The sequence below is a fragment of the Carex rostrata genome, chromosome 11 (genome assembly GCF_964058835.1).
Source record: "Carex rostrata chromosome 11, lpCarRost1.2, whole genome shotgun sequence".
In the NCBI taxonomy this organism is placed as follows: Eukaryota; Viridiplantae; Streptophyta; class Magnoliopsida; order Poales; family Cyperaceae; genus Carex; species Carex rostrata.
The window spans coordinates 3,496,463-3,520,981 of NC_135928.1; the positions used below are offsets into that span (position 1 = coordinate 3,496,463).

At 33.9% G+C, this 24,519-nt stretch overlaps 3 protein-coding genes and 1 long non-coding RNA gene across 6 annotated transcripts; 3 read left to right on the top strand and 1 right to left on the bottom strand.

Annotated features, from left to right (window-relative positions):
- The first annotated feature begins 1,842 nt into the window (after nucleotides 1–1,842).
- Nucleotides 1,843–5,913, top strand: LOC144562426 (uncharacterized). 3 transcript variants are annotated; one of them, XM_078311647.1, is made up of 6 exons: nucleotides 1,843–1,946; nucleotides 4,154–4,449; nucleotides 4,551–4,677; nucleotides 4,892–5,213; nucleotides 5,297–5,368; nucleotides 5,452–5,913. In XM_078311647.1, the coding sequence occupies exons 2-6, from the start codon at nucleotides 4,313–4,315 to the stop codon at nucleotides 5,718–5,720; spliced, it is 927 nt and encodes a 308-aa protein (XP_078167773.1). In that variant the 5' UTR covers nucleotides 1,843–1,946; nucleotides 4,154–4,312; the 3' UTR covers nucleotides 5,721–5,913. The 3 variants fall into 3 exon arrangements, with proteins under 3 accessions (XP_078167773.1, XP_078167771.1, XP_078167772.1); XM_078311645.1 differs by lacking the exon at nucleotides 1,843–1,946 and adding an exon at nucleotides 2,689–3,523; XM_078311646.1 differs by lacking the exon at nucleotides 1,843–1,946 and adding an exon at nucleotides 2,699–3,523 and having other exon boundaries at nucleotides 4,943–5,213.
- Nucleotides 5,914–7,613: 1,700 nt separating this feature from the next.
- On the bottom strand, nucleotides 7,614–11,300 carry LOC144561806 (putative beta-1,3-galactosyltransferase 2). The gene is made up of 11 exons (XM_078310902.1): nucleotides 10,977–11,300; nucleotides 10,491–10,587; nucleotides 10,116–10,174; nucleotides 9,780–9,997; nucleotides 9,522–9,585; nucleotides 9,335–9,407; nucleotides 9,120–9,240; nucleotides 8,942–9,029; nucleotides 8,740–8,865; nucleotides 8,463–8,572; nucleotides 7,614–8,011 (listed from the first exon to the last, which is right to left on the bottom strand). The coding sequence occupies exons 1-11, from the start codon at nucleotides 11,078–11,080 to the stop codon at nucleotides 7,863–7,865; spliced, it is 1,209 nt and encodes a 402-aa protein (XP_078167028.1). The 5' UTR covers nucleotides 11,081–11,300; the 3' UTR covers nucleotides 7,614–7,862.
- LOC144561807 (uncharacterized) lies at nucleotides 8,479–9,102 on the top strand. Its single transcript, XR_013513926.1, has 2 exons — nucleotides 8,479–8,568; nucleotides 8,953–9,102. It is a non-coding gene; the product is annotated as an uncharacterized LOC144561807 (long non-coding RNA).
- A 9,612-nt stretch (nucleotides 11,301–20,912) lies between the features above and the next one.
- LOC144562195 (uncharacterized) lies at nucleotides 20,913–23,397 on the top strand. Its single transcript, XM_078311365.1, has 3 exons — nucleotides 20,913–21,663; nucleotides 21,771–22,500; nucleotides 22,642–23,397. Exons 1-3 carry the CDS (start codon nucleotides 21,283–21,285, stop codon nucleotides 22,869–22,871), a joined length of 1,341 nt encoding a protein of 446 aa, XP_078167491.1. The 5' UTR covers nucleotides 20,913–21,282; the 3' UTR covers nucleotides 22,872–23,397.
- The last annotated feature ends 1,122 nt before the right edge of the window (nucleotides 23,398–24,519 follow it).

The window sequence follows — 24,519 nt, forward strand, 5'->3', positions numbered from 1 at the left end:
TCTTTTTTTTACAAAATAGTATTTTCTCGTTTCAATCCAAACTTATTTAAAACAAAACAAAACAAAAGCTAGGTGCAAGAGATTGATGATGGTTGGTGCAAAAGATGATGATAGAATGTCTCATACCAACATTTTTTTTGCTACTTTGTAACAGCAAAAAATTAATATGGACAAAAGAAGTTCTTTTTTTTTCGAAATTAAATTTGATACTTTATTAGTTAGATCATTTTGAATTTAATTTTATTAAATAGACAATTTTGGTATAAAATAAATTAATAAATGCAACTTCTTATGAATGGAACTATTTATATTCTGAAACAAGGGGAATGGATTGGGAGCATTTGATAGCACTTGGAGATTATTACAAGAGCTTCATTTAATATCTTAAATATAATGTTCAAATTATAACAAATTATAGATGTCTTTTCATAATAATATATAGTGTGTATTAAGATTAAATTTGAACAAATTTAAAAGTTATTTGGCATTCTATCAAACAATATAAAAATTCCAGTTGAGTTTAGACAATTTTTCAATTAATTATCAATCAAATTATAAGTCCACTAAAATCTTATAATACATGTTATTTAAATGGAAAAAAGTACATATACAAGTTTAATCTTTATATTTAAATGATAGTTTTAAATATCAAACAAATATATCATAAAAATTTTAAGTTTATGCTAGAATTATTTATGTTTTATATCTGTTTGGAGTAAAACTAAGCCAAAAACTTTACCGACATTAATTTTTTTGGGTGGCTAAATATAGTCATTATTTTTTTTTTGGGTGATTGAACTAGGGCTGGCAAAAAAATTCGAGGTTCGTGATTCGATTCGGGTTTGATTCGGGTTTGATTCGATTTTAATTCGATTCGAAATGGGTTCAAATTGAAACGAACCAAACCAGGTTCGGTTCGGAATTAATTCAAACCAAACCCAAACCTAGCCTGGTTCGATCGAAATGGGTTCGATCATTTTTATGGTTCAAATCTCATAATAACATCGGCCGTCCATTTACCTGATGAAATTAAAATCCAAGATAGAGAGTCATAATTTAACGTAGCCGACACTCCCTCGCTCTCAAATCTCAATAACCTAGTTCTCTCTCCACCTCTCCCTAACTCACTCTCCCTCTAGCTCTAAAATCTAGCTGACGCTCTCGGCGACTGGTTGTCTCTCCGGCTGTCACTCCTCTCTCCGGCCTAGATGACTGTCTCTCCTCTCTCTTCGGTCGTCTCTCATAGTTCATACCAGGAAAGCCGTTTCTGATGTATTTTTCATGAACAATTTTTCAACTTAAAAACACTCATTTCATAGTTCATACCGGTAAAAGGAAGCCATGTGAATTGTCCCGCGAGAAAAAATTAATGTATAAACTACCGGTATAACTAGGACTGCTAAAAAATAATTTAGTCCGTGATTCGATTCGGGTTCGATTCGAAAAATGTGTAGTTCGAAATGGGTTCGGTTCGAAACGAATCAAACCAGGTTCAGTTCGAAATTAATTCAAACCAAACTCAAACCTAAAGTAAGTTCGGTTCGGTTCGGTTCGTTGCCACCCCTAGATTGAACACAGTCGTTAATAGAAAAAAAAAAAAAAAAAAATTGTGGGTGATTGAATGAGTCCCGATGCTCTGCATTACCTCACCGTTTGAGTTAAATCCCGACCGTCCGTTCAAAATTTGGATCAATTAGTTCAAGCCTGTAATGCACGGTGCCTTTGAGATTCGTGCCAAACATATAGGACCAGATTCAAACTCTGGTACCTTTGAATTATGATTGAATACAATATTTGAAGTATCCAAGTAATTATTCTCAACATTCGTTCGTCTCTTCAGTGGAACCTCCGAGAGAGAGAGATGAAGAAGAAGAGAAAAGGAAGAGAGGAAACAATGAGGATGTTTTGTCGCTAATGCGGAGTGGTATGGCCTGGTATAGCCAAAGGTATTATTCTCTTCTCAATGTGTCTCATGCTTATCTTGAAAATTATCAGTACTATGATGATGACGCATCTCTGGTGAGCCTGTAAGGAATTTATACATCCATGATTGGTGTGATCCTTTTCAGGTGTGCATAGATTATAGTGTGTGTAGCGCAAGCCTTATGGTATAACCTCCATATAATTACTGGAGATGATTTATTAAATATTTTACATGGCTGGTGTAGAGAAAATCTATGCTTCGAGCGCATTTTAGAGTTAACATTCCTCCTAAAACAAAATCAGTATCTGTACCCATTCTTTTATGCGCATATTGATGCATTCATTTGACGCACAAAAGGTGTTTGATGAAATGCCATAGTGATTTTTTTGGTTTGTATATCGGGTTCCTAATAGGTACGTACAGCCAAGGTCTCAGCTCCCTTAGCATCTTCAAGAGCAAAGGGTTTGTAATCCATTTCCTTGACAATATCAGGTCATGCAAGAATTCTTACATTGACTAGTAAATATATTTTACTAATTTCAATGAAAATTTCCAATATGGATATGACTGCTCAGAATTAACAGATTAAAGGAAAAGTTTTTTCCTTAACCTTAAATACCATCTATCCTATACTCATTAAAGGAATGATCGAATGTATATTTACAGAACAATTTGATACACTATCTGATAATTAAACTAGTGTTCACACACTTCATTATATTGGAAGAATCTATTTCTCCTAATTAACGAGAGAGAAGAACACTTGACCAGGCATGGCATTTAAATAATCTCTTAAATTTCACTTAACTTACTACACCCATATATTTATATTTTGGATGTAAAGACCCAAGGCTTCCTTCACAGTAAAAGGAAAGAAAATGCAAATTTTCAATATTAATTTGCATGTACTATCTAAAAGCAGGAAACATATAATCTACAAATAGGATACAAATTGCATATCTATTTACCTATGAATGCATAACCAAATCAAAGTATTAAATTTAACAATAAAATCAGTATTTACATAACCAACCAAGAATAACTAAATTCATTTATGCATTGACCGTGTTTACAATAACGATTGTACAGAGTCTTTATTAACTGTCCAACTCTATATGGTATTTATGCATTATTGAAAATGCAGAGGCTGCACTTAATATGCAGCATTTTTGCTAACTTCTTATTAGAATTTGATCTAGTAATTTGGTTCATGTTCTTTATCAATTTGATTAATATGCGATGGATATATCAATCTGAAGTTCAATGTAACAAAAAATAAGTGCATTAATCTGTGTTAACACTTAAATGGATTTCCTAACACTTAATTAAGTATGTCTACATTCATAAGCCAGTGTTAGATAATGATAAGAAAAAGTTTGAAACTCCTGTTACTAAACGACAATTGGGGGTATAGTTATCTTGAGGCTTTGGTGTCAAAAGGGAAACCGAAACTAGTAACCTCACTAAGGCACTCCAACCCATATCCTTTCACCGGACCGACATTTCATCTCCTTTACCAAGTTGGTCTCCAAAATCTGCATAGTAGGATCTTAATGAGCAATGTCTAGCCTGATGACTTCTCTGAGAAAGGCCATATCGGTGAGCAAAAGCAAAAAAACTTTGTGGTTCTTCCTCCTTTTCAACTACATAAATTATTGTATGTTTTTACAATTGGGGAGGATTCCGATGCTAATTTTTATGGATATTATGAGTCTCTAGTGCTACAACCTCCCTTTTCTATTAATATTTTTATATTTTCAATGACTAATCCAAATATTTATCATTAATTTTATTTTATAAGAGCGATGCGGGCACATAAATTTTGTGATTTTTTTTTGTTTTGTACGAGATCAAGAGGCCAAGAAATAGATGGACTAAGATTTACACGGATTCTTGATCTCTTTGATCTATCACAGTTAACTCTTGATCCATTTATCTTACGGATTCTTTGATCTTAAGGCAAAACAAACTAAAATATTACAAATTTTGCATGGATACCATGCATGTAGATGGATGAGATCAACAGTTGAAATTTGTTGTTTACATATTGAATTTCGAATACTTATGCAAAGAAGAGGTTACGACAACTTGTGATGTTCGAACCTTCTTTACAATTAATATCATGTTGTGCTACACTTAATATAAGCTTCAGTAGTAAGAGATCCCCCTATATGCAATTTTGCATTAATTTTTTCAAATTTTTGGTAACTCATTGAAAATTTATTTTAGGTGATTACAAATAACTCGTCGGATGTTAGTATTCATCAAAGTCTTGAGCAAAGTAATAGAACTTTGGTGGATCATGAGCATTTTGATAATTCTCTTAATTATGGTAGCGTTCTACAACAACAGCAAATTCCGGCCTCCATCAACAGCCACCCTTCTGTGATGCACAGTTTGGAACATTCTGCTCAAGGTACAGGTTGCAATCAAGCAGATCTGGTAGATGCCAGGGTAGTTGAAAATTCAAATTCTATCACTAAACCGTGTTATGTCGTTGGGTATTGGACTCCAGAAGAAGATAGGTTAGTTTTAGTTTGATCTTTTGATAGTTTTAACTTTTAAAATTTTTTATAATATCCTACTTGCATGGAATTTAATAGTATTTTCATCCTTATATTGGTAGATTGCTAGAAATGCTAGTGGCAAAGTGTGGAGAAAGAAACTGGGCAAGGGTTGCAAAGGCAATCCGATCAAGAAATAGCAAACAGTGTAGAGAAAGGTGGCAAAATATTTTAAGTCCTGATGTTAAGGTGAATATTTATAGTTTGTGCATGTTTTCCACCCTGAAGTAATTAGTAAAAATTAAATTCTTGGAAGTAGGCCAACTCCAGTTGTATGTTATGCTCTTCTCTTGGTTGTTAATACTTCGATAATTAAAGAATGTATTTGCCACAAAGAAAAAACCAGTGTCAAGGTTTTGCAAATAAAAATAGTTACTATTTTCAATTTAAATTTTGTTACAAGGTTTTGCAGATGAAATACTATGTTTTACACAATTTGCATGTACAAATCAAGCGCGGTGATTGGATGGAAGAGGAAGACGAAAAATTGATGAATGCCTACTCGAAACTAGGATCCCAGTGGGCCAAGATCTCTAAGTGGTTACCTGGTCGAACGGCAAATGCAATAAAAAATCACTGGAATGCCAACAAGCGGAAGAACTTGGCAAAGAGGAACTTCAAACACACCAAATTGCAGGAATACATTGCCTCCAAAATCGATCCTAAGAATCAGCCATCCAATGGAGATCCACTTCAGAGTCAGCCAAATATGCAAAACCTTAATGGTGAAGTGTCGTGCACTATTTTAGACTCCAATCTTCATGTCAGCCTCACTATTATTGATAAAAAAAATATATTTTGAATGCAGGGGGACCAATCAATGGATATTCATCAAATGGAGCTCCACTTCAGAGTCAGCCAAATATGCAAAACCTTAATGGTGAACTGCCTTGCCCTATTTTAGACTCCAATCTTCATGTCAGCCTCACTATTATTCATAATTTTTTTCATTTGGAAATGCAGGGGCACCAATCCATGGATATCCATTCTTTCTTGGAGTTGGAGGCCAGTATTTTCCTGTAGTTATGCTGGGTTCTAATTTTGCGTTTCCTTACAGTCACGGTCCTATCTACCGTGCAGAGGGTAGTGGGTCTTCAGCAGGAGGTGCATTGATTCGCAACCAGGATGTGCAGAGCGCTGAGGAGTCGTCAGAAGTAATATCCAACAAGCCTGATTGCTTTTGTGACAATGGTAAGGGAAAAGAGGGAGCGGTCAGTACTTTCAGCATTTGAGGTGTCAAAGGCTTGTAGTAAGAAATATTAGAAGTTTATGCTTTGTATCTTTTTTCTTTCTTCTTTTTTTTTCTTTATATTTTGTGGTTACTATCTTGGAGAAGAAAACAACTGGTGTTTCTTAAGGGATGTGTGACATCTAGCTAGTTGCCTGGTAAGAGTTAAGTTCATGCCCAATCATTTAGGGGATGAATCGATGAGTTAGTAATGTTGGTATTAATATTTTGTGCTTTGTTTTGATATTCGATGCTGCATTTGAAGATTGGGTCGTAGTGTAAGAATAGGCAGGATTGTTGATTATCTAAATTTCGAATTTGGAAATTATATATATATAGGGTCCGGCTAATTTGCTGCCGGCAGCATTTTAGCCGGAGGTGCTGCCGTCCCTTTTTTTATTTTGTGATGTTCAAACAATAAATTCAAACCGTTAGATGTTTAATCTATATTATAATCTACTTGGAGACCAAATTTTACATTTTTTTGAAATTTTTTACTATTTATTAAGCTAGTTTGAAACCCGCTGTTTTCAGTAAATTTCTGTAGTATTGAAATTAGCGATTTTCAAACCAGCTTAATAAATAGTAAAAAAATTTCAAAAAATGTAAAATTTAGTCTCCAAGTAGATTATAATATAGATTAAACATCTAACGATTTGGATTTGTTATTTGGACATCACAAAATAAAAAAAGGGACGGCAGCACCTCCAGCTAAAATGCTGCCAGCAACAAATTAGCCGGACCCTATATATATATATACACTAGTAATCGTGCTCGTACACAGCAACGGGAGCAAATTATGTAGTATAAAACATTAAGCTCCTTAATAAGGAGAGATAATTTAAATCAAATTTGTAGAGAAAAATAGTTAAATACTATATTTATCTACAAGATAACACATATGAACTCTAGTGTAGTGGTAAGAATTTTGGCACCAACAGAACCCAACTGGGTTCGAATCCCGCCTTCAGCAGAAAAAAAGAAAAAGGGTGCGCGTGGTCTACGGGCACTGGGATCATATGCGGCGCGACCAATGCATACTTAAGTGTTGAAGCTCATAATTTCGAAAATTCATCTATGTGCGATCTGGAAATTCAACGGCTGAGCATCATTCCGAAAAAAAAACAGTAAATCAAGACCCTTGCAGGATCTAGACATTAAGGCCATGTTTGGTTGTGGAGTAAGAGGTGAAGTAAACCCCTTACTCCACGCTTAAAAAGCCAAATGAGGAGTAACATAGGCGGTTTAAGATGGAGTAAGATTTGAGCTAAACCGGAGTAACTTACACCACCTAGAGAGGTGGTTTAGCTTACTCCACCAAACATGATTAACTTACTCCAGTTTAGCTTGAAGTAAGAAATTTAATCCGGTTTAACTTTACTCCACAACCAAACATGACCTAAACTCCTTAATAAGCTACCGGTAGCACTTCGACCTAAGTGCTTACGGGGTCATATCTTCGTATTTGATGCTCACACAACAAATTCAAACTGTTAAATATTTAATCTATATTAAAATGTGCTTGGAGACTAAATTTTACATTTTTTGTAATTTTTTTACTATTTATTAAGACGATTTGAAAATCGTTATTTTTATTAAAATTCTGCACCATTAAAAAAACAACGATTTCAAACCATCTTAATAAATAGTAAAAATAATTTCAAAAAATGTAAAATTTTATCTCCAAACACATTTTAATATAGATTGAACATCTAACGATTTGGATTTGTTGTGTGAACATCAAATACAAAGATATGACCCCATAAGCACTTAGGTCGAAGTGCTACCGGTAGCAATTTAGTCATACTATATATATTCACTCAACAGACTAAGAATTATATAAGGTAACTTCTTTACTAATGTTTTACCACCGTATCCCGAAACATCAACCACGAGATGATAGTCAAAATTGACTTTTATTACAATAACTTGTGAAATTATGTGCACAAGACAAAAAATAATTTGTAAACAAATGAACCCACCAACACCTATCCAGCCCTCCCTACATTTTAATTTTTTTTCCTGAGCTATGAGCAGACCATATGGTAAAAACGGAGGTCCATTCAGCTGCTCCACTATGATTTACCAGTAGTAAATACTACCAAATAACAAAATACAAATGTTTAGCAATATACAGTTTCTAGATTTAGAAAACAGCTTCGAAAGGAGCATTTTCACTTTCTCCGCATCTTTGATGAACTTCTCTCATTCTATCCACCGAATTACATATGCCACTGCAAGTCCAATCGAAAGATGCAGCACATATATTCCCTGCTTGAGTCTTCCACTCGCAATCTATTATTTCACAAAATGTTCATGAGGAACTCAGACAAATGAAATGTGATCAACCAAACATGAAAAACAAGTGAAATTTCTGAAATTCTGCACTTGTACCCATTAGGAACACATATGTTCCGAAAAAGCCCGTTAAGACGGGGTACATGCATGTGAAATGTCCTCCATATGCTATCGTTGTTTTAACAGATATACGTAAAGCAATCCTTCTGTCTCATTCATTTATACACATAGAGAAAGAGAGCAAGAAGGGGTGATTTTGGCACTATTTTGGTAGAATGGAGACCGGAGGATGTGGGGGGCATCAACATGTTTCATAGTCATGAACATATCCATATGACCATATTACATATTATTTGAAATTTTTTGGAATTGTTATGTGTGTGGACAGAGAGAGAGAGAGAGAGAGAGAGAGAGAGACAGAGAGAGATCTGAAAACAAAAAAAATTACCAGGTGGAGTGCCACAACAAAGGCGTTTATCATCAATATGTTCAACATCTAATCCTATCAACCATGATCCTAATGATACATCCTCATTTATGTACTTGTGCAAAACGTGCCTACAATACAATACACAATTAAGAAAAATTATGAACATATTATGCTCTTTTCTTTAATGGCTGGGCCACTCATACTTTGTTTTTACATTTTGGTACTTCCTTTAAATACAAATTTTCAATATAGATATTATTTATATTTTAACTTAAAAGTAAAAATAATATCTTACTGGTTAATAGATATGTAGGTTGCAATATCCTTCGAAATAGCATATAACTGGCCAGTAGCATGCCTGAAATACTTATTTCCAGAATCTCCAAACTTCCAGTACTCTGGCTCATGGTATCTTACACCTCTGTATAACAAACCAAAATGCTCAATTGTCAGGTAACTTATCTGGTAATAACTTTTCACACTTATCAAAAACTTACTTTTTAGCGAGGACCGGACCAGATTTCATGCACCCAATATAAATTCGAGGCTTCATAATTAGTTTTGATAATACATGCCCAAGAGATGCTGAAAGAATAGCAAAAGGTTGAAATTCAGAATTTCATCAAGTATGTCATCAGAAAGAACAAGTTACATAAAATACATAGAAATACCTACCTATATTTACATGTACGTCATCATCAACCTTTATGTAGAAATCGGCATCCCACTGGGAGAGAGCAGTGGCAAAGTATGTTTTTGTTTTCCCAGATAATTCTAAGTATCCCTCTACATGATCCTTCATGAAAATTATATGATGAACAAATAGGTTTAATACAGGTGCATCTTACAACATTAAGCTGGTGATTGATTAAAAGAATATTTTATCTCACAAGTCTCATGAAATCACCGTGCTTCTTATCTTCAGCCTCAATTGCTCTATCTACTATACCACCCGAAATTGCACTAGAAACAGATTGTGGCTTGTTAGATATTATTTGGATGAAGTTGGCAAAAAAATATTATTTCTAAAATAAGAGAATGTGCAAAATAAGATATGAAAAGGCAGAGTTTACAGACCTATGACCAATAACAAAACGAACAATTATACCCTTCTCTTCTTCGAGTTTCTTCCTTTTCTCACCTAATTATTAGATCTTGCTTAATCACAATTATCAACTTGAAAAATAATAAGATCAATTGAAAATGAAAACAATAAAGTTTGGCAAATGAAAGGGGCCTGCTTTTGGTATTTAATAGACAAAATTCCTTTCTAATTTGTTCATTCAGAACAAAATATGTCATATAAAATAATTATGAAGAAAATCAGAATAATACCTTTAGGCATCCAAGTATTACGAATTGAATCACGTCTCTTGCGACTACTAAAGGCTGTATTTATACCAATCACCATGAAATATTTCGACCGTCCCCTAGACTCGGTAACCTTGAAATTTAAATCTTCTGACAAGGGGGCCCCATTGAGCAATGACTCTTGCGCAGATCTTGCTGCAGCTAGTTCCATCTCTAAGTGTGATATTGTTTTATCTAGGTCTCTAGGAAAAATCAAAAAGAAAAAAAGAAAAGATGAGAAACAAAAGTCAAAATTTACTAAGATATGGTCGGTACTGTGTTGGTACCTTAATACACTTAAATTTGACTTGAGAAACTTACTGCACGTCTTGTGTGCCAGGGAGCTGAATAATTTCCTTCCTTGGTTGCTTTTCTCGTCTCTGAATGTACAGAACGACCAAGCAAAATTATAATAAGTTTGTGCACTTCAGACAAAACCAATGATTTCTTCATAATTGACAAAAGTGCACCCAAAACCCAATTTAGGGCCAGAGGACTTTATGCAAAATTAAACAATACAACCACAAAAATTGCACCCAGTTAACATAGTTTTGTCAATGGACATTACTAAAATTAGATTTATTTTCCCCAGTTTGCAACTTCCTTTTTTCTTTCAGGTCTCTAAAGATAGGTTTACATTCGCAAAAACAAACTATACATAATAAAATAAAATTAATTATTTATAGTAATACTGACTTTAATGGAATCACAGCTTCCAGAAAGGAGCTTTATCTCATCTATCATAGTTTCATTTCTTCTGATTAATTCGTCAGGCTCTGGCATATCCCAAATACTGCGAATAGAAAACATTTGCTTCTTAAAATTTGCAAGACAGACCAAATTTCAACTCTTACATAGACACATGTCACTGCATTGGCATATTGAGGAACAATTCAAGACATGAAGCTCAACCATAGTAAGCTTATGGAAAATTGAGAAATCTGAGATGCTCACAAATTTGGTGGATTCAGTTGTATAAACCAAATTTTCTGATAAAAGTTATACAATTCAGTACCTCTGAACAGAGAAATAGTCTGATTTCCTAAAATCCGACTAGATCTACAGTTATCAGTATCACTCCTTCCGACTAGAGCAATGATACCCAACCCACACAAATTGGATGAATCAAGAACGAAACTGGTTAAAAATATACAAAATCGCAAAATTGAAAGAGAGAATTACATATTAGTAAAGAGGAGACCAACACAGAAGCTCCCAATGCAAAGGAGAAGAGTCCATCTAGTAGTAACGCCACCATCTTCCCCTCTTCTATTTCTCCAGTTCATCTCCACAGTCCACACAAATGGCTACAGATTCGCCTCTCCACAGAAAGCCACAGCTCATCTATTTTTTCCACGGTTCACGGTGTTTGGTCAAAGCATATGAGAAGAATGCACCAGAGAAATGGTGGAGAAGGAGAGGGAGAGAGAGAAATGGAGGGAAGGAGCCGACACAAAGCACGGAGAGAGAAGAGAGATGCATTAAAATCGTATTAAAAATTCAAAATTAAGATCTGCACATGTTGGGAGGCGTGAAGTGGTTTGGTTTTGTCGTGGAGCTCCGGATTTATCACTCGAACCAGAAAATGGTACAAAGCAAGGATTTCCTTTTGCAGTCCACTAATTTCAGATCTTCTGTGGCAAGTTCACCTTAATTGGGTCGAAACCGACCGACTGTCAAGTCACATCTCAGAAAAAGAACTTCAAAAGTTTGTGATTCGAAAATAATTCGAAAATAATTTCAAATTATTTTTAAATTTTGTATTTTGGTTCAGAAATAATTCAAATATAATTAAAAAATTATTTGAAATTATTTTTAAGTTTTGCAATATACCACATTCACATTAGGAGACCTTAATGGTTTTTGTAATTATATGTGTGTAAATTTCAAATAATAAAAAAATTTATCTATGTAAAATTTCAGAAAGGAAAGAATATCTATGCAAAATTGCTTGTTTTGTTCTTAAACTACTCTACTTATCTAGTGTCACACCCCGCAGCCACGGGTCGCAACAGTCCCCCGCCGTAAGCATACAACGCCGTGTATGCTTACAAGGCAATTAACAATTCAACAAAACAACAAGCAATATAAAGCAAGTTTCTAATATATAATCAGAGTACACAGTCTGGACAGAAAATAATACAACAAAAGTATCTCATCCGGATACCAACCATGAGGCCTACCCTAAATCTATACAACAAAACATATCTAGGGTCATGTAATGGTAAGCTACTAAGGCCTACTACTCTCGTGCCTCTCCGGAATCAGTCGCACCAGTACCTGTAAAGTAACCCGAAGGGTGGGGGTGAGAATAAATTCTCAATGCGAAATTTGCCACAGTTAGATTATTGAACTTGCAATCAAACTCCATATTCAACAATGAAACCCAAACCAAAACAGTTCAAACAGATATATATTCGTAAATAACATAATGCCAATGCTTGACAACAATTAATCCAATTTGAACCACAGTTAACGGAATTTCCAAGATGAATTTCAAACACAACACATATTTGGCTTAACTCGACTCATTAGGGCTTGTAGCAACTACAGATGTTCTTTCGAGCTGGACCCTTTGTCAAACCCTCGTCTGTAGGGTTACTGACATCTATAGACACTCCACCGAGCTGGACCCTTTATCTGACACCCATCTGTAATCGCTTGGCTTAACAGTTATTAAGGTCTGGTTCAAGTCACATAAAGAAAATTCTCTTTAGAATCGTTTCCAATATTCGCAATATTCAATTGACCGTCCAAATGCATTAACACGTAGGAGAATGCCACCGAGCCACAGACGTTACACACTAGTCACCCACGATTCCAATTCACACATCATAACATAATCACCCTCCCTCGTCCCAACCGGTACTGGGAAACATTAAGGGCCGTTCACTTAAGGCCATTAGGATCCTGGGAATCAAAGTCAGTATACAGCCCGACTTTGCAAATTCATTGGATCCAAGTGCTTAACTTCGTAAATCCATTCACATCCATAGTTTGTGGTGACTTTCAATCAAAATCAGATCATAATAGATCGACACAACCTACAACCATACCAGCATGCAAATCACTCAAGTCACATCAATTCGAGTTTAATTTGATTGGGCTATGCAAATGCTTTACACAATTCAATGATGCAATCAATGATATTCAACATGACAAACGAATACACAGTTTAATTCCTAAAAATAAAGTATCAAACAAGTCCAAGAATCCCGTACCTGATTACGATGAGCGTACCGCGTACTTATGGATCAGACGTCTCGAAGTGTCCCGCAAGGTCTTGCTCGACCGAGCCTACACCTATATTACACGTATACTAGGTTTAACATTGGTTCACGATTGAGAGGTTCTCTCGAGTTATATTAGGGCTTACACCTTAACTAATCTCCTATCCTTTGGTACCAATTCGTTTGATTCCTTATCTCTTACCAAAAATTATCTCACACCACACACAATTTCATCTAGGTCCTCTATACCATATAACTCTCAATTTGGTAGCACTTCACTTATCGGTTCACTATTTTGGTTCTCGTAACAATTTGATTTACCGATTGGTTAAACCCTAATTTGATCAAAATCTCAAATTAACCGTTAAACGTTCTAGAAATTCAAGATCAAGAGGTAACCCTACCGATTACAAGTCTCATCGGTTGGATTAAACTAATCAATTCACGATTATGCTCAATTTAGGTTTTGGCACGAAAACCCTAAAAATTGAAATCCCAAATCGAAGGAAAATCGGGAAAAAGATTGACAAATAAACAAGCAAGAGGTGTAAAGGAACTAATCCTCGAGCAATTCGGACACAAATCTCGAGTTTAAAACGAAAATCTGAGAAATCGAGAAATCTGAGTTTTTCGAGAGAGAATGAGAGAAAGAAATACCGAATCAGAAGGTTATGAGAGATCTACAGCCAATTTCTCAGCTCCGCCTTCGATTTCCCGAGCTTTAGCGTGATTTGGCGTCACTTGGAGCTTTCTCTCTCTCTCTGGCTTAATCACACTTAAAAATGGGGAAATGGGGCTGTGGAAAGAGAGAGAAGATTGGATTTGAGTTTTAGGGTTAAAATCACCCTGAGTGCGGACCCACTCATCCGTAGTGCAGGTGGCTTCACCCGCACTCGGCACTTAGTCGGTTTTCGGAAAATGAAATTTAACACAGAAATCTCCGAGTGCGGACGCACTCATCCGCAGTGTTGGTCACTTCACCCGCACTCGGAACTTAGGAAATTTTTGACATAATTTCAGGAAAAGTCCGAGCCTAGTGCGGGTCGGCCCATCCGCACCCAGTACTTAGCCAATTTCAGGAAAGTCCAGCTCAACACAGCAAATCATGAGTGCGGACGCACCCACCCGTAGTGCAGGTCAACCCATCCGCACTCAGCATTTAGCCGATTTCAGGAATTTCAATTCAACACAGAAAATCATGAGTGCGGACACACACACCCGCAGTGCGGGTCAACCATCCGCACTCGCACCAAATTTCAGAAAATAATCAAAGGAAAATAGAGGCCAGTGCGGGTCAGCCACCCGCACTCACCACCAGTGCGGACGCACTGGGCCTATAATGGTTCAGAACTTCGAAATTTCGACGCAGTTTCGATTCACACTTAACTTACTTATTTAGAGGAACCTTAATTAAGGTTTAAACTTCCATTTTGTTAGCACGATTTTCGATTCTTGCTTTTAAATCATTAAAAATTAATTGTTAAAATTTTGTAACGTAACATCTAGGTCCAGTTGAAATATAAAATTATATCTTAATTTATTATTTTATCTTACCTCAAAGCAATTAAGCGTGTTGTAGGTTTGTTCAAAACGCATTTTGGTCTGGAGAACCTATGAATTGGAAGAGGAAAAGCCAAATTGACTTGTTTGACAAAGCGAAGATTTTTTCCAAACAAAACTCAAATAATACAAAGAATTCATAAAAATTTTGAATAAATTGGAACTGATCATTTAATTCGCGAATTATCATACTATTTACTGATTGGTTCAAAGTTAGCTTAAATCTGAATTATTCACGAATCTTATTACTACGATCTTACCTACAATGCATTTAGAGTAACCTCATAGAATGGTATGTTTCTTATGGCCTCAGGAGATCTTTCAAAGGTTCTCTTCGTGCTAGTTGGTGGACAGTTGTCAGTGGTTGAAGTGTCAATTCAGTTTTGGTGGAGCGGGAAGAGATGTACGACAGAATGATCCGCTACATGTTCAACCCAAGGCCCAGTCCACATATGATATAATTGTAGGTCTGGTGTTAGCACTGGCCCACCAACCGACTTACAGTCTCTAGAGTCTAGACTCTTCTCTACTTCTGCTGCCAAGTTTTAGAAAAAATATTTAAAAAACAAAAGAAAAAAGAGGTCGCCATTTGTCGTTGACTTTTCCACTATCCTCTTGCGGACACTTCTTTTGGTTGCTCTTAGTCCAGAACCTTGAGTTTATGACAACGGGTCCCACTTCCATTGTTTGTGTGCCCCGGCCGGGAATGTTTCACTAAATTTTTTCCAGACGCGCGCCAAAATTTTGCCTTGTCCTGACCAAAGTGGAAATACATGAACTGTGTGACAGATGGCATGGTCAACACCTTTTAGATATACTTTAAAGCCGGTTTGTTCGGTTGGAAATAAATCTGCTGTGATTTCAATGGATCTCAACCATTCAAAGTTTTTTATGCGCAAATTTCAATGAAAAAACCTTTTATACACAAATTTTAATGAAGTTGAATGGTTGGGATCGGAATAACAGACCTGTTATTCCATTGAAATCACAGCAGATTTATTTCCATGTTCGGTTATACTGTAAAATTAATTGTGAGAAATCTTAATATATTTTAAAAGAGGAGGATCTACTTGCACTCTTTTATTGTGATACTGGATTATACTCTATATTTTCAAAGTTTAAACAATCAATCCAAACCATTTAGCGTGATGGATATATTGAAATGTACTTGCAGATCAAATTTTACATTTTTTTTGAATTTTTTGGTTAGTTATTAAGATGGGTACAAAAATTCAATGTTCTGAAGAACGATTTTGTAAAATACTTAATAAATAGTAAAAAATTCAAAAAAAATGTAAAATTTGTATGCAAGCACATTTTAATATATCTATCATGTTGAACGTTTAGATCGACTGTTTAGACTTTGAAAATATAAGATGTAATTTGGTGTCACTAAAAAATGGTGTAAGTGGATCCTCCTCATTTTAAAAATATATATTTCTATTTGAATTTTTAACCTATTTAAAATAAGAAAAATTCTGTAAATAATTAAATCAATAATGTATTGTAAATTTTCTCATATATTTAACTTACATAATTTATAAAAAAATATGAGCTGTCAAAAAAGTGAGATGTCAACATCAGTTTTGATAAAAAATAAAAAATAAACATGTACGGATTCAGACTATAGTTTAATCCCACAAGTTCTAGTGAATTAAAGAAAGATGTATTTATCAGTGTTGTAAAAAATAGTTTTAACGGCCGATTAAATAGTCATTTAATTGTTAACGGCAGTTAGCCCGATTATTATTAATTAGGGCAACCAACACGACCTGATAAAAAGATAAGCTTGATTGATTCAATGAAAGCTCAAATGGTGAATCTTTAAACCGTTACAAATACACTTAACAGCTCTTTGTTTGCGGATGGAAATTATTAATCAGTTGTTTTTCTTCATTAATTGGCTGTTTTACCATTTAATCTTTTTTTATTTCCATTTATTCCCGTTTATTCTTGTTTATTTTCATTTATTCTAATTTATTATAGTGAATATTTATTTTCACATTGATTTTTTTGTGATAGTGTGTGATAATAAGTTTTATAAATCATGTATTATAGTTTTATTTGTGCTTGGACGTACATCCAATATTTTTTATATTTTTTTTTTCTTCTTACTTTGAAATCGATTAATTCTTTTGTTATTTATATACCATATATTTGTTATACTTACTAATGTATTTTTTTTCAATTAGTACGATATGTTCATTTATTAAACTAAATTTAGTGATTTTATGTTGGAATGTTTCATTTTTTTCAAATAATATGTTATTAATATCTGAAAAATTTTAATTCTTAAATTTTATTTTTCATTAAATAAATGTGTTACTTACACATATAAAGTGCTAATGCGTTAAGAAAATATAAGCATAGTGTCATGTTATAATAATAGAATTAAGTTAATTTAAGTTTATTTAATAAATTTAATGAGTTAAATAAATTATTTTTAATAAATTATGATATATATACATAAATTTAATAAAAATGTTAAATTATACACATAATTCTGATTAATCAGCTGCATATTTATCAATCGCTTGGTAATACTCGTCGATAGCACACTGTTATTTACAACATAGGTATTTATACATATCATTATCTATGTATGTGAGAGGTAAAGTGAGACACCCACCTAGAGCGAGAGGGTAGGAGAGAGAGGGACTGGAGAGAAAATAGGTCATCCGAACTGGCCAACAAGAATGGGAGAGTATTCGCGACGATAAAAGTGACTATCTGCGAGGGTATACCGTCGTAAAAGTGTTTTTTTCTATTTGTGACGGTAGTATTGGCGACGGTATACCGACAGTATAGATCGTGAATTAACTTGAATTAAAAAGTTCCTATTTAATTAAAAATTTCACTAATTCTCATAAAAAAAACAACTTCTCGAACAGACCTTAATTAACTTGAATTAACTCACATAAATTGGTGTGCATGCTTGCCTTCATATTTGCAATAGCAAATAGTGATGAAATTTTTCTAATTTCAAATGATATAAAAAATTATATAAATTTTGATTGTTTATTTGTATATTCTATACCGTATCAATAAATTTATTTTATAAGTTTAAACTTTATTTGAATTGACTAAAAGATAATTTTGAAAATTATCAAAATGATCATTGTCAAAAATGGTCTCTACTCGTATAATAATATATTATTAATTAGATACGTTGTGGAAAAGATATACTGTGGATAAAGTTAATTATATGTTTGTGTGAATAATAAAGTTAAATTAAGTTTAGATTTCGTAGAGATCCAAGGAGGGTTTATAGGTTTTAGTATGTTGTGAAGTTGAAGTGGTAATTAATTAATATTATTTTCAGTTTTATTTTATCTTATTTAGAGGCAGAGCTAGTTAAAGAAAATGTCATTTTTATTTTTATTTTTTAATTAACTTTGTGTACTTATACACGACTTTTTATATAATTTAAAATAAAATATTATGAATACTGTAAAATTAATTCTGCTGTATAAATTTTTTTATATAATTAATTTTATTCACATTTGATCTTATAGTCAGAAAGTACTCTTCTGCGCGCTGCAAACTTGCAATTATATATATATATTTATTCTTCCTACCAATATATTGTAGAAAACTTATGAAAAGTGTATGCGGGTGGGATATTAATTTTAATTTGTAATTCGAGAGCCAAATTACGAGCAAATCCGATTCACCAGCCACCATGCATGCATTTAGCTCGATTAATCAACTGCAATTAAAACTTGATTAATTAGTTAGCTGTTAAAATTTAATTAAATTGCGAAGTATAATATGTTTTTATGATAATATTATCCTTTAAAAAACTTATAGTTTTTTTTTTCTTGAAATTTAATTTATTTATTATTCTAGCTATAGTATATGTCCTATATTTCTACGGGTGCATTTTTTTAGTATAATTAGCTCTAATATATATACAATTAATAATTTTTGTATATTAATGTATAACAGTTTAAGGTGGACTTGTTTAATTAAAATAGAATGATTTATACTTTCATAGAGTGAGGCTATAGTCATATGCATATTACAGATCGACTCACGCTATGAATTAATATCTATGTTTTTAAATTTGAAACAATTGATCTAAGCTGTTCAACATAATCTTATTACAGAAAATGCACTTGTGCACCAAATTTTATATTTTATTTAGAACTTTTTTACTATTTTTTTTAGATAGGTAGAAATTCACTTGATTTGAAAATTCGGGAAAATTCAAAAGCAGCGACTTTCTACAATCCCATAGCCTCATGCATATGTTGTTACTATTGTTATAATTCTCCAAATATTGAAATTTATATATATATATATATATGAGGAGGGTTCAAATGCCTCCATTTTTTGTGCCTCCATCATGCCTCCATCATGCCTCCATTTTTAAAAACTTAAATAACTCAAAGTTTAAAACTTAAACGTCAAAATAAAACCGTTAGATGTGATCTATATTATTTTCTCTATATGCCCATAAAAAATTATCACATTTTTATTTTGCTTTTATATATATAGTTTTACTAAAATACCACGTACATCAACAAATAATAATTTTATTAGATTAGAAAAATATACTTCATCCAACTATTTTTTATATTTTATATAAAATAAACATGAATGCATAATTGTTCAAAATTATTCGTATAATGATTAGTTGTTTAAAAGTACTAGTTGTATAATTTGTACATTGTCAAAATGTTCCTAAATGAAATTACTGCTGACCTGTAGAAGTTAATGCATTAATATATATATATTATAAAGCCATCAGTAATAATCTAAGCGGAATGTAATTAATTAGCCAAATCAGCAATAGTACAACATGAATTAATGGCAATTCCAATTTATTACAACTATAGCTAGTATAATTTCTGTTGAGGACCGGTGCATACAGTGACTTGATGAATTCAGTTACATTTAATGAAGCTAACTCCCGAATGTTAAGCAAATTAAAATATAATAATTAATAAAAATAGTTAGTTGACTAAAAACTAACTATATATTAAGACCATAATCCAAGATTAGTGTTTCTTGCTTGACTACCAACAGAAGCAGTTTATCATTAGACCAGTTTAATTATATTGAACCTTGTGCTCTAGTCTCTTCTTTGACCAAGCGGTTGTCGTATTAAATCCAATTGAACAGTAAACTGACACAAAAAAAAATATAAATCCTACTTACATGCAATAAAGCTATTATATTTGACTAAAATTATAACTACCAAAACCTTAATGCGACATTGTGGGGTCTTTTGCTTGACCCCCAACTGTAACTTTTTAACAAAAGAGAACAGAAATATTCCTTAATTTACACACATATTTTGGCTGTTTGAATTTAATAACCATATTTTTTTTTAAGAAAAGGAAATGAGGATATGATAAGAATTATCTTTTGGACTTGCTGGCTAGGATATATAATTCATTTATTTTTTCTTCGTTAATATTTCTTCTAAATTAAAAAATTGTCCCAATAATGTCTTTTTATATGAACTTGTAAACTTTTATAGCTAAGAAAACTTACCAAAATATGATACTTGATTTGATTTATTTATTTTTTAAGGAAAATCCAAAAAGTTATAACAGACTTTGTATATAGAATGATTAGTTTGCAGTATAAATTAAAAAACCACAATGGAAATATATACAAGCTAGTGATTAAAATTAAAAGGAGACTTGTTAATAATTTCATAGAATCATAGGCATGTATACCAGTGACTTCCCAGTGTGTAGTGTGTTCTCCTTTCCAACAAAAATAAGCATATTTACTTGTTATATATATATATATAACTAGTTCGATTATACGTAATCAATATGTAATTTGCCACTAACCTTTAAAAAAATATATAATTAATACATGCGCGCACATGTATTAATTTGTGAATGTATGCGTGCATGGATTTGTCTATATGTGTGCGCTGGCAACGTGCATGTGTAAAAGACAATATTTATTAAGAAAATTTCTGCTTATAGCAAGTTCTACGTAATAATTCTAAGAAAATATTTCTATTTTTAAAATTATTAATCGAAATGCTAATTAACATATACTGAAAGAATGCATGCAGGCTAGGGGTGCAAAAGAGACAGCTAAAATTAAGCTAACTCATCTTACGCGCTTTCCATGTTTAGAATCACAATATGTCGCGTACATAATTGTTGTATCCAAATCAGTTCTTATGTTCGATGCATGGAGCATGAAATAGGCATGAATCATTCCATTCGAATCAAGGCGAATAATGCGCGAATGAAGCTGCACCACCCCCTATAATTAGCCTTTCACACCCCCTTGGCTCTCAAGCTTTCCCTCTCTAGGTTTCATTAACCTTCTTTTACAATCCACAGTACCGCATTGCTCCGAAACACAAAAGTACATCAATTCCTTTTCGGAGCATATATATGTATATTAATTATTTATCTTATTTTTTCTCACTCGTCGATTTCATTCCCAGCTTCTTGATAAGAGCTTGACCTAAATCTAACCAATAATAACCATGGTTAGAAAATTTTTATAACTATCTGTCTCCTCTCTTCCCCTATATCGTAACAAACCCAAACCACCAATATCAAAAAAAATAAAATATCAAAAAGAGAGAGAAAGCGAGAAGAGAAGAGGAAGTACGTATCGTCCTATTCTTCTCTTCTCAACTATTTTTTTTTATCAAGAAATTAAGGGATAGAGATAGCACAACAAGAGGTGTCCATATTCGAGCCGATAATTGAATGACGAAAAATAGCATCAACAGCAATAGCAGCAGCACAGCTGGCGTAACCGGAGCCAATGAAGAAAGACAAAATGGTGGCATGAATGGAGGCCAAGCTACAAATGGTGCAAATGCAGTGAATACGGGGTTGAGAAAGGGTCCATGGACTGCAGCTGAGGATTCAATCTTGGTAGAGCACGTCAGGCGATATGGCGAAGGCAATTGGAATGCGGTGCAGAGAAGCAGCGGCCTGGCACGATGCGGCAAGAGTTGTCGTCTGAGGTGGGCTAATCACTTGAGGCCTAATCTTAAAAAAGGCCCATTTTCGCCGGAAGAAGAATTGCTTATCTTGAGATTGCATGCACGCATTGGTAATAAGTGGGCACGTATAGCCACTCATGTGAGTATATATATAGAGATATATGATAAGAAATTACAATTTTAATCAAGCCAATGCATATAGAGGTTATGGTTTGTAATTTCATGCAATGCATTGTTATGTTGCAGTTGGATGGAAGAACAGATAATGAGATAAAGAATTACTGGAACACCCGTCTGAAGCGCCGACAACGTGCCGGTTTACCTCCATATCCAGTAGAAGTTGAACGAGAGCTTGGACTTAGCCGCAAAATGAACCAACAGATCGCCACCTTTTCTGATAACCGAAACACAAGTTTCAATGGTGCCAATTCACAATTCCTTTTGCAACCATCTCCGCTGAATTTCTCAAATGCACAGACAAACGGCATTGGTGCGAATACACTCTTAAATCAGAACTTCCAAAGTTACCCTAATTTTGCAAACCAAATGCAGACGGACTTGCCTATGCTCTCCTTTGCAAACAGTGGACAGAATACAAATGCATTCAGGTCACAAATGAATAATTATGGACTAACAAATTTCGGTGCAAACTCGACTGCTATGATGCCTCCTTACCAGCCAATAAAGAGTGAAATGCCTTCATCCCATATGTACCTAGAGCAGACTCAAGTTGGTACAGGGGCAGTCCACAGGGCGAGTTCAAACGGTATGGGTGTAAATGTTTATGACGCACAATCAGGTCTTGGATTGCAAAATATGCAAAGGAATCCATCTTTACCAAATTTGCCACAACTAATACCAGCAGAGACAACAAATTGGGGAAATAGCAATCCTGGTAATATTGGAGGAAACAGCGGTGGCATGAACCGACAAGGTGAACTTGTAAACAAGTGGGTCGGTCAGGATTGCACTAACGGTGCGTCTTTATTATTTCATTATCATTGAGCTTTCATAATTTACGTACACTTTCTTATTTCACTATTTTCAGTCATAAACTATTGCTTTTCATCCTTCTATATAACCAAATCAGCATAACAATAAATTTTCCTCAATTCAGGTCTGAACAACTCGATGCTAAAATCAGAACTGAAGGACTCTGTGATTGAGAAAACAATGGAAGAGCTCTCGATTTTGCTCAACCCCGACACATCAGGTGGCAGTGGAGGAGAGACATCAGGCGGACATGGAGGTGGGTCTGTTATCACTAACGACGACCATGTAATGGGAATCCACCACCATTTTTTGTCCCCTCTGACATCGGAGGGCGCTGTCGTTGCTTGGGAATAATGAGTGAGAAATAATCCAAAGAACTTTTTCACCGGGGAAAAATTTCTGTGTTGGTTCTCACGTATACAAGCAATTCCATGAACCAACAAACACCCCACCAGCTCTAACCATGCGCTATATATAAATGTGTGTCGTATATATTGTAAATTGGTGAAGATGATGTGATATACTAGATTTGTGTGTACTAATCTAATGTTTGTGTGCTATCTGCTATCTCTTCCAAAACAGAAGAAAAAAAATGGAAGAAAAAGATATATATGCTATGTTTGCTATCACAGTGATTCTATAATAACAAGGTCGATCGGCATTTTCTTTCACTGCTCACACTGAGGGCTACGCTACCCGCAGCTGGGAATGGTGAGAGAAAGATTATGGAAGGATAGACATCTTTTTTCATGGAAGGTTGCTATCATCTTATGGTATGTAACACAGCGCTATACATCAAAAATGAAGCATATCTGAAAGATTTTTAACCTTGTATTTTTTTTCTTTTTTCTTTTCCTTTTCCTTGATTGTGGGGAAAAAAAGTTCGAATTGGTTCTACTAGAGTGTGTATATATTGTGATATATTATGTACAAAATTTATTATATTCTTTTACTTGGTTAATTTATATGAATATCCATGTGATGCTGTCGTATAGAGCTTATAGAGTAGAACTAGGATGTTCTTTAAGTTCACGAAGTATTTTTGTGTACTTAACTGTTAACTCTAAAACCTATCGAATTGACTTCAAACGATGAATTCAAACTGTTGAAATCCAAATATATCTTGCGAGTGATGTGTCTATTTGCAAAAAATGTAAATTTTCAAACAAATTTTGTAGAGTCAAGTGGTCAAAAAATATTCAAAAAATTAGTGAATGCAAATGAATATATAAACCTTCTAATTTTGACCGCTTAACTTTATACTAAATTAATTCAAAAGTTTAAAATTTTTGCATGTAGACACTCGTAAGGTAGATAGCTTTTAATGGTTTGAATTCATCACTTGAAATCAATCTGATAAATTTTAAAATTAAGTTCACAAAGAGACTTGATGAACTTAATAAACACCCTATAGTTCAATCTTGCACTAAAGAAACTTTGCATTTATCAGTCTCACTATCACATTCCTCTTTTTGCCCATGCGAAGGAAAAAGAGAAATAGAACCCTAGTTGCCGCTTCCACCATCTCTCATCCACATGTCTCCATTTCGTCTCTCGCTCATCTCTTTTAAGCCTCACATCTGATATAGCGATACCGTCCCCTCTTTCTCGTATCTTTCTTTTTGAGCGGAGAGGAGAATGAAAGAGAGGGAAGGGAGCCAAGCCGAGCAGAGTCGAGAGGGTGGTATCGTTGGAGCTCGGAGTGTAGATCCTCTACTTCCATCTCGATTGGAGCGCAACCGCTATTGAACGAAAATAGATCCACTCATAGAGCGAGATGAGAAACGAAGTAATAGAGTGTTTAAGAGTATAGAAAAGTATGATTAATTAATTAGAGTAATTTAGATAATTTTATAAAAATAAATAAGTTTAGATCTAAAGAAGATCATTTGACTCGTTTTAATAAATACACTTTATATATATTAGTGCTATCTCCGCTCTAAAGAAAAAATAGCAAGAGAGAGGAGATAAGTCATCAAGGCCAAAGGTCATTCCGAACTCT

What these genes read in the sequence shown, in the direction of transcription:
- LOC144562426 (XM_078311645.1), top strand. Translation starts at nt 3,485, where the DNA reads ATGTCTAGCCTGATGACTTCTCTGAGAAAGGCCATATCG. An exon ending in TTTTAAGTCCTGATGTTAAG is followed by an intron (nt 4,678 to 4,891) that starts GTGAATATTTAT and finishes TTTTGTTACAAG; the next exon opens with GTTTTGCAGATGAAATACTA. An exon ending in AAATATGCAAAACCTTAATG is followed by an intron (nt 5,214 to 5,296) that starts GTGAAGTGTCGT and finishes TTTTGAATGCAG; the next exon opens with GGGGACCAATCAATGGATAT.
- LOC144561806 (XM_078310902.1), bottom strand. Translation starts at nt 11,080, where the DNA reads ATGAACTGGAGAAATAGAAGAGGGGAAGATGGTGGCGTTACTACTAGA. An exon ending in CGTTTTGTTATTGGTCATAG is followed by an intron (nt 9,408 to 9,521) that starts GTCTGTAAACTC and finishes ATCTGTTTCTAG; the next exon opens with TGCAATTTCGGGTGGTATAG. An exon ending in GGTCCGGTCCTCGCTAAAAA is followed by an intron (nt 8,866 to 8,941) that starts GTAAGTTTTTGA and finishes TTTGTTATACAG; the next exon opens with AGGTGTAAGATACCATGAGC.
- LOC144562195 (XM_078311365.1), top strand. Translation starts at nt 21,283, where the DNA reads ATGACGAAAAATAGCATCAACAGCAATAGCAGCAGCACAGCTGGCGTA. An exon ending in GGGCACGTATAGCCACTCAT is followed by an intron (nt 21,664 to 21,770) that starts GTGAGTATATAT and finishes GTTATGTTGCAG; the next exon opens with TTGGATGGAAGAACAGATAA. An exon ending in CGGTCAGGATTGCACTAACG is followed by an intron (nt 22,501 to 22,641) that starts GTGCGTCTTTAT and finishes TCCTCAATTCAG; the next exon opens with GTCTGAACAACTCGATGCTA.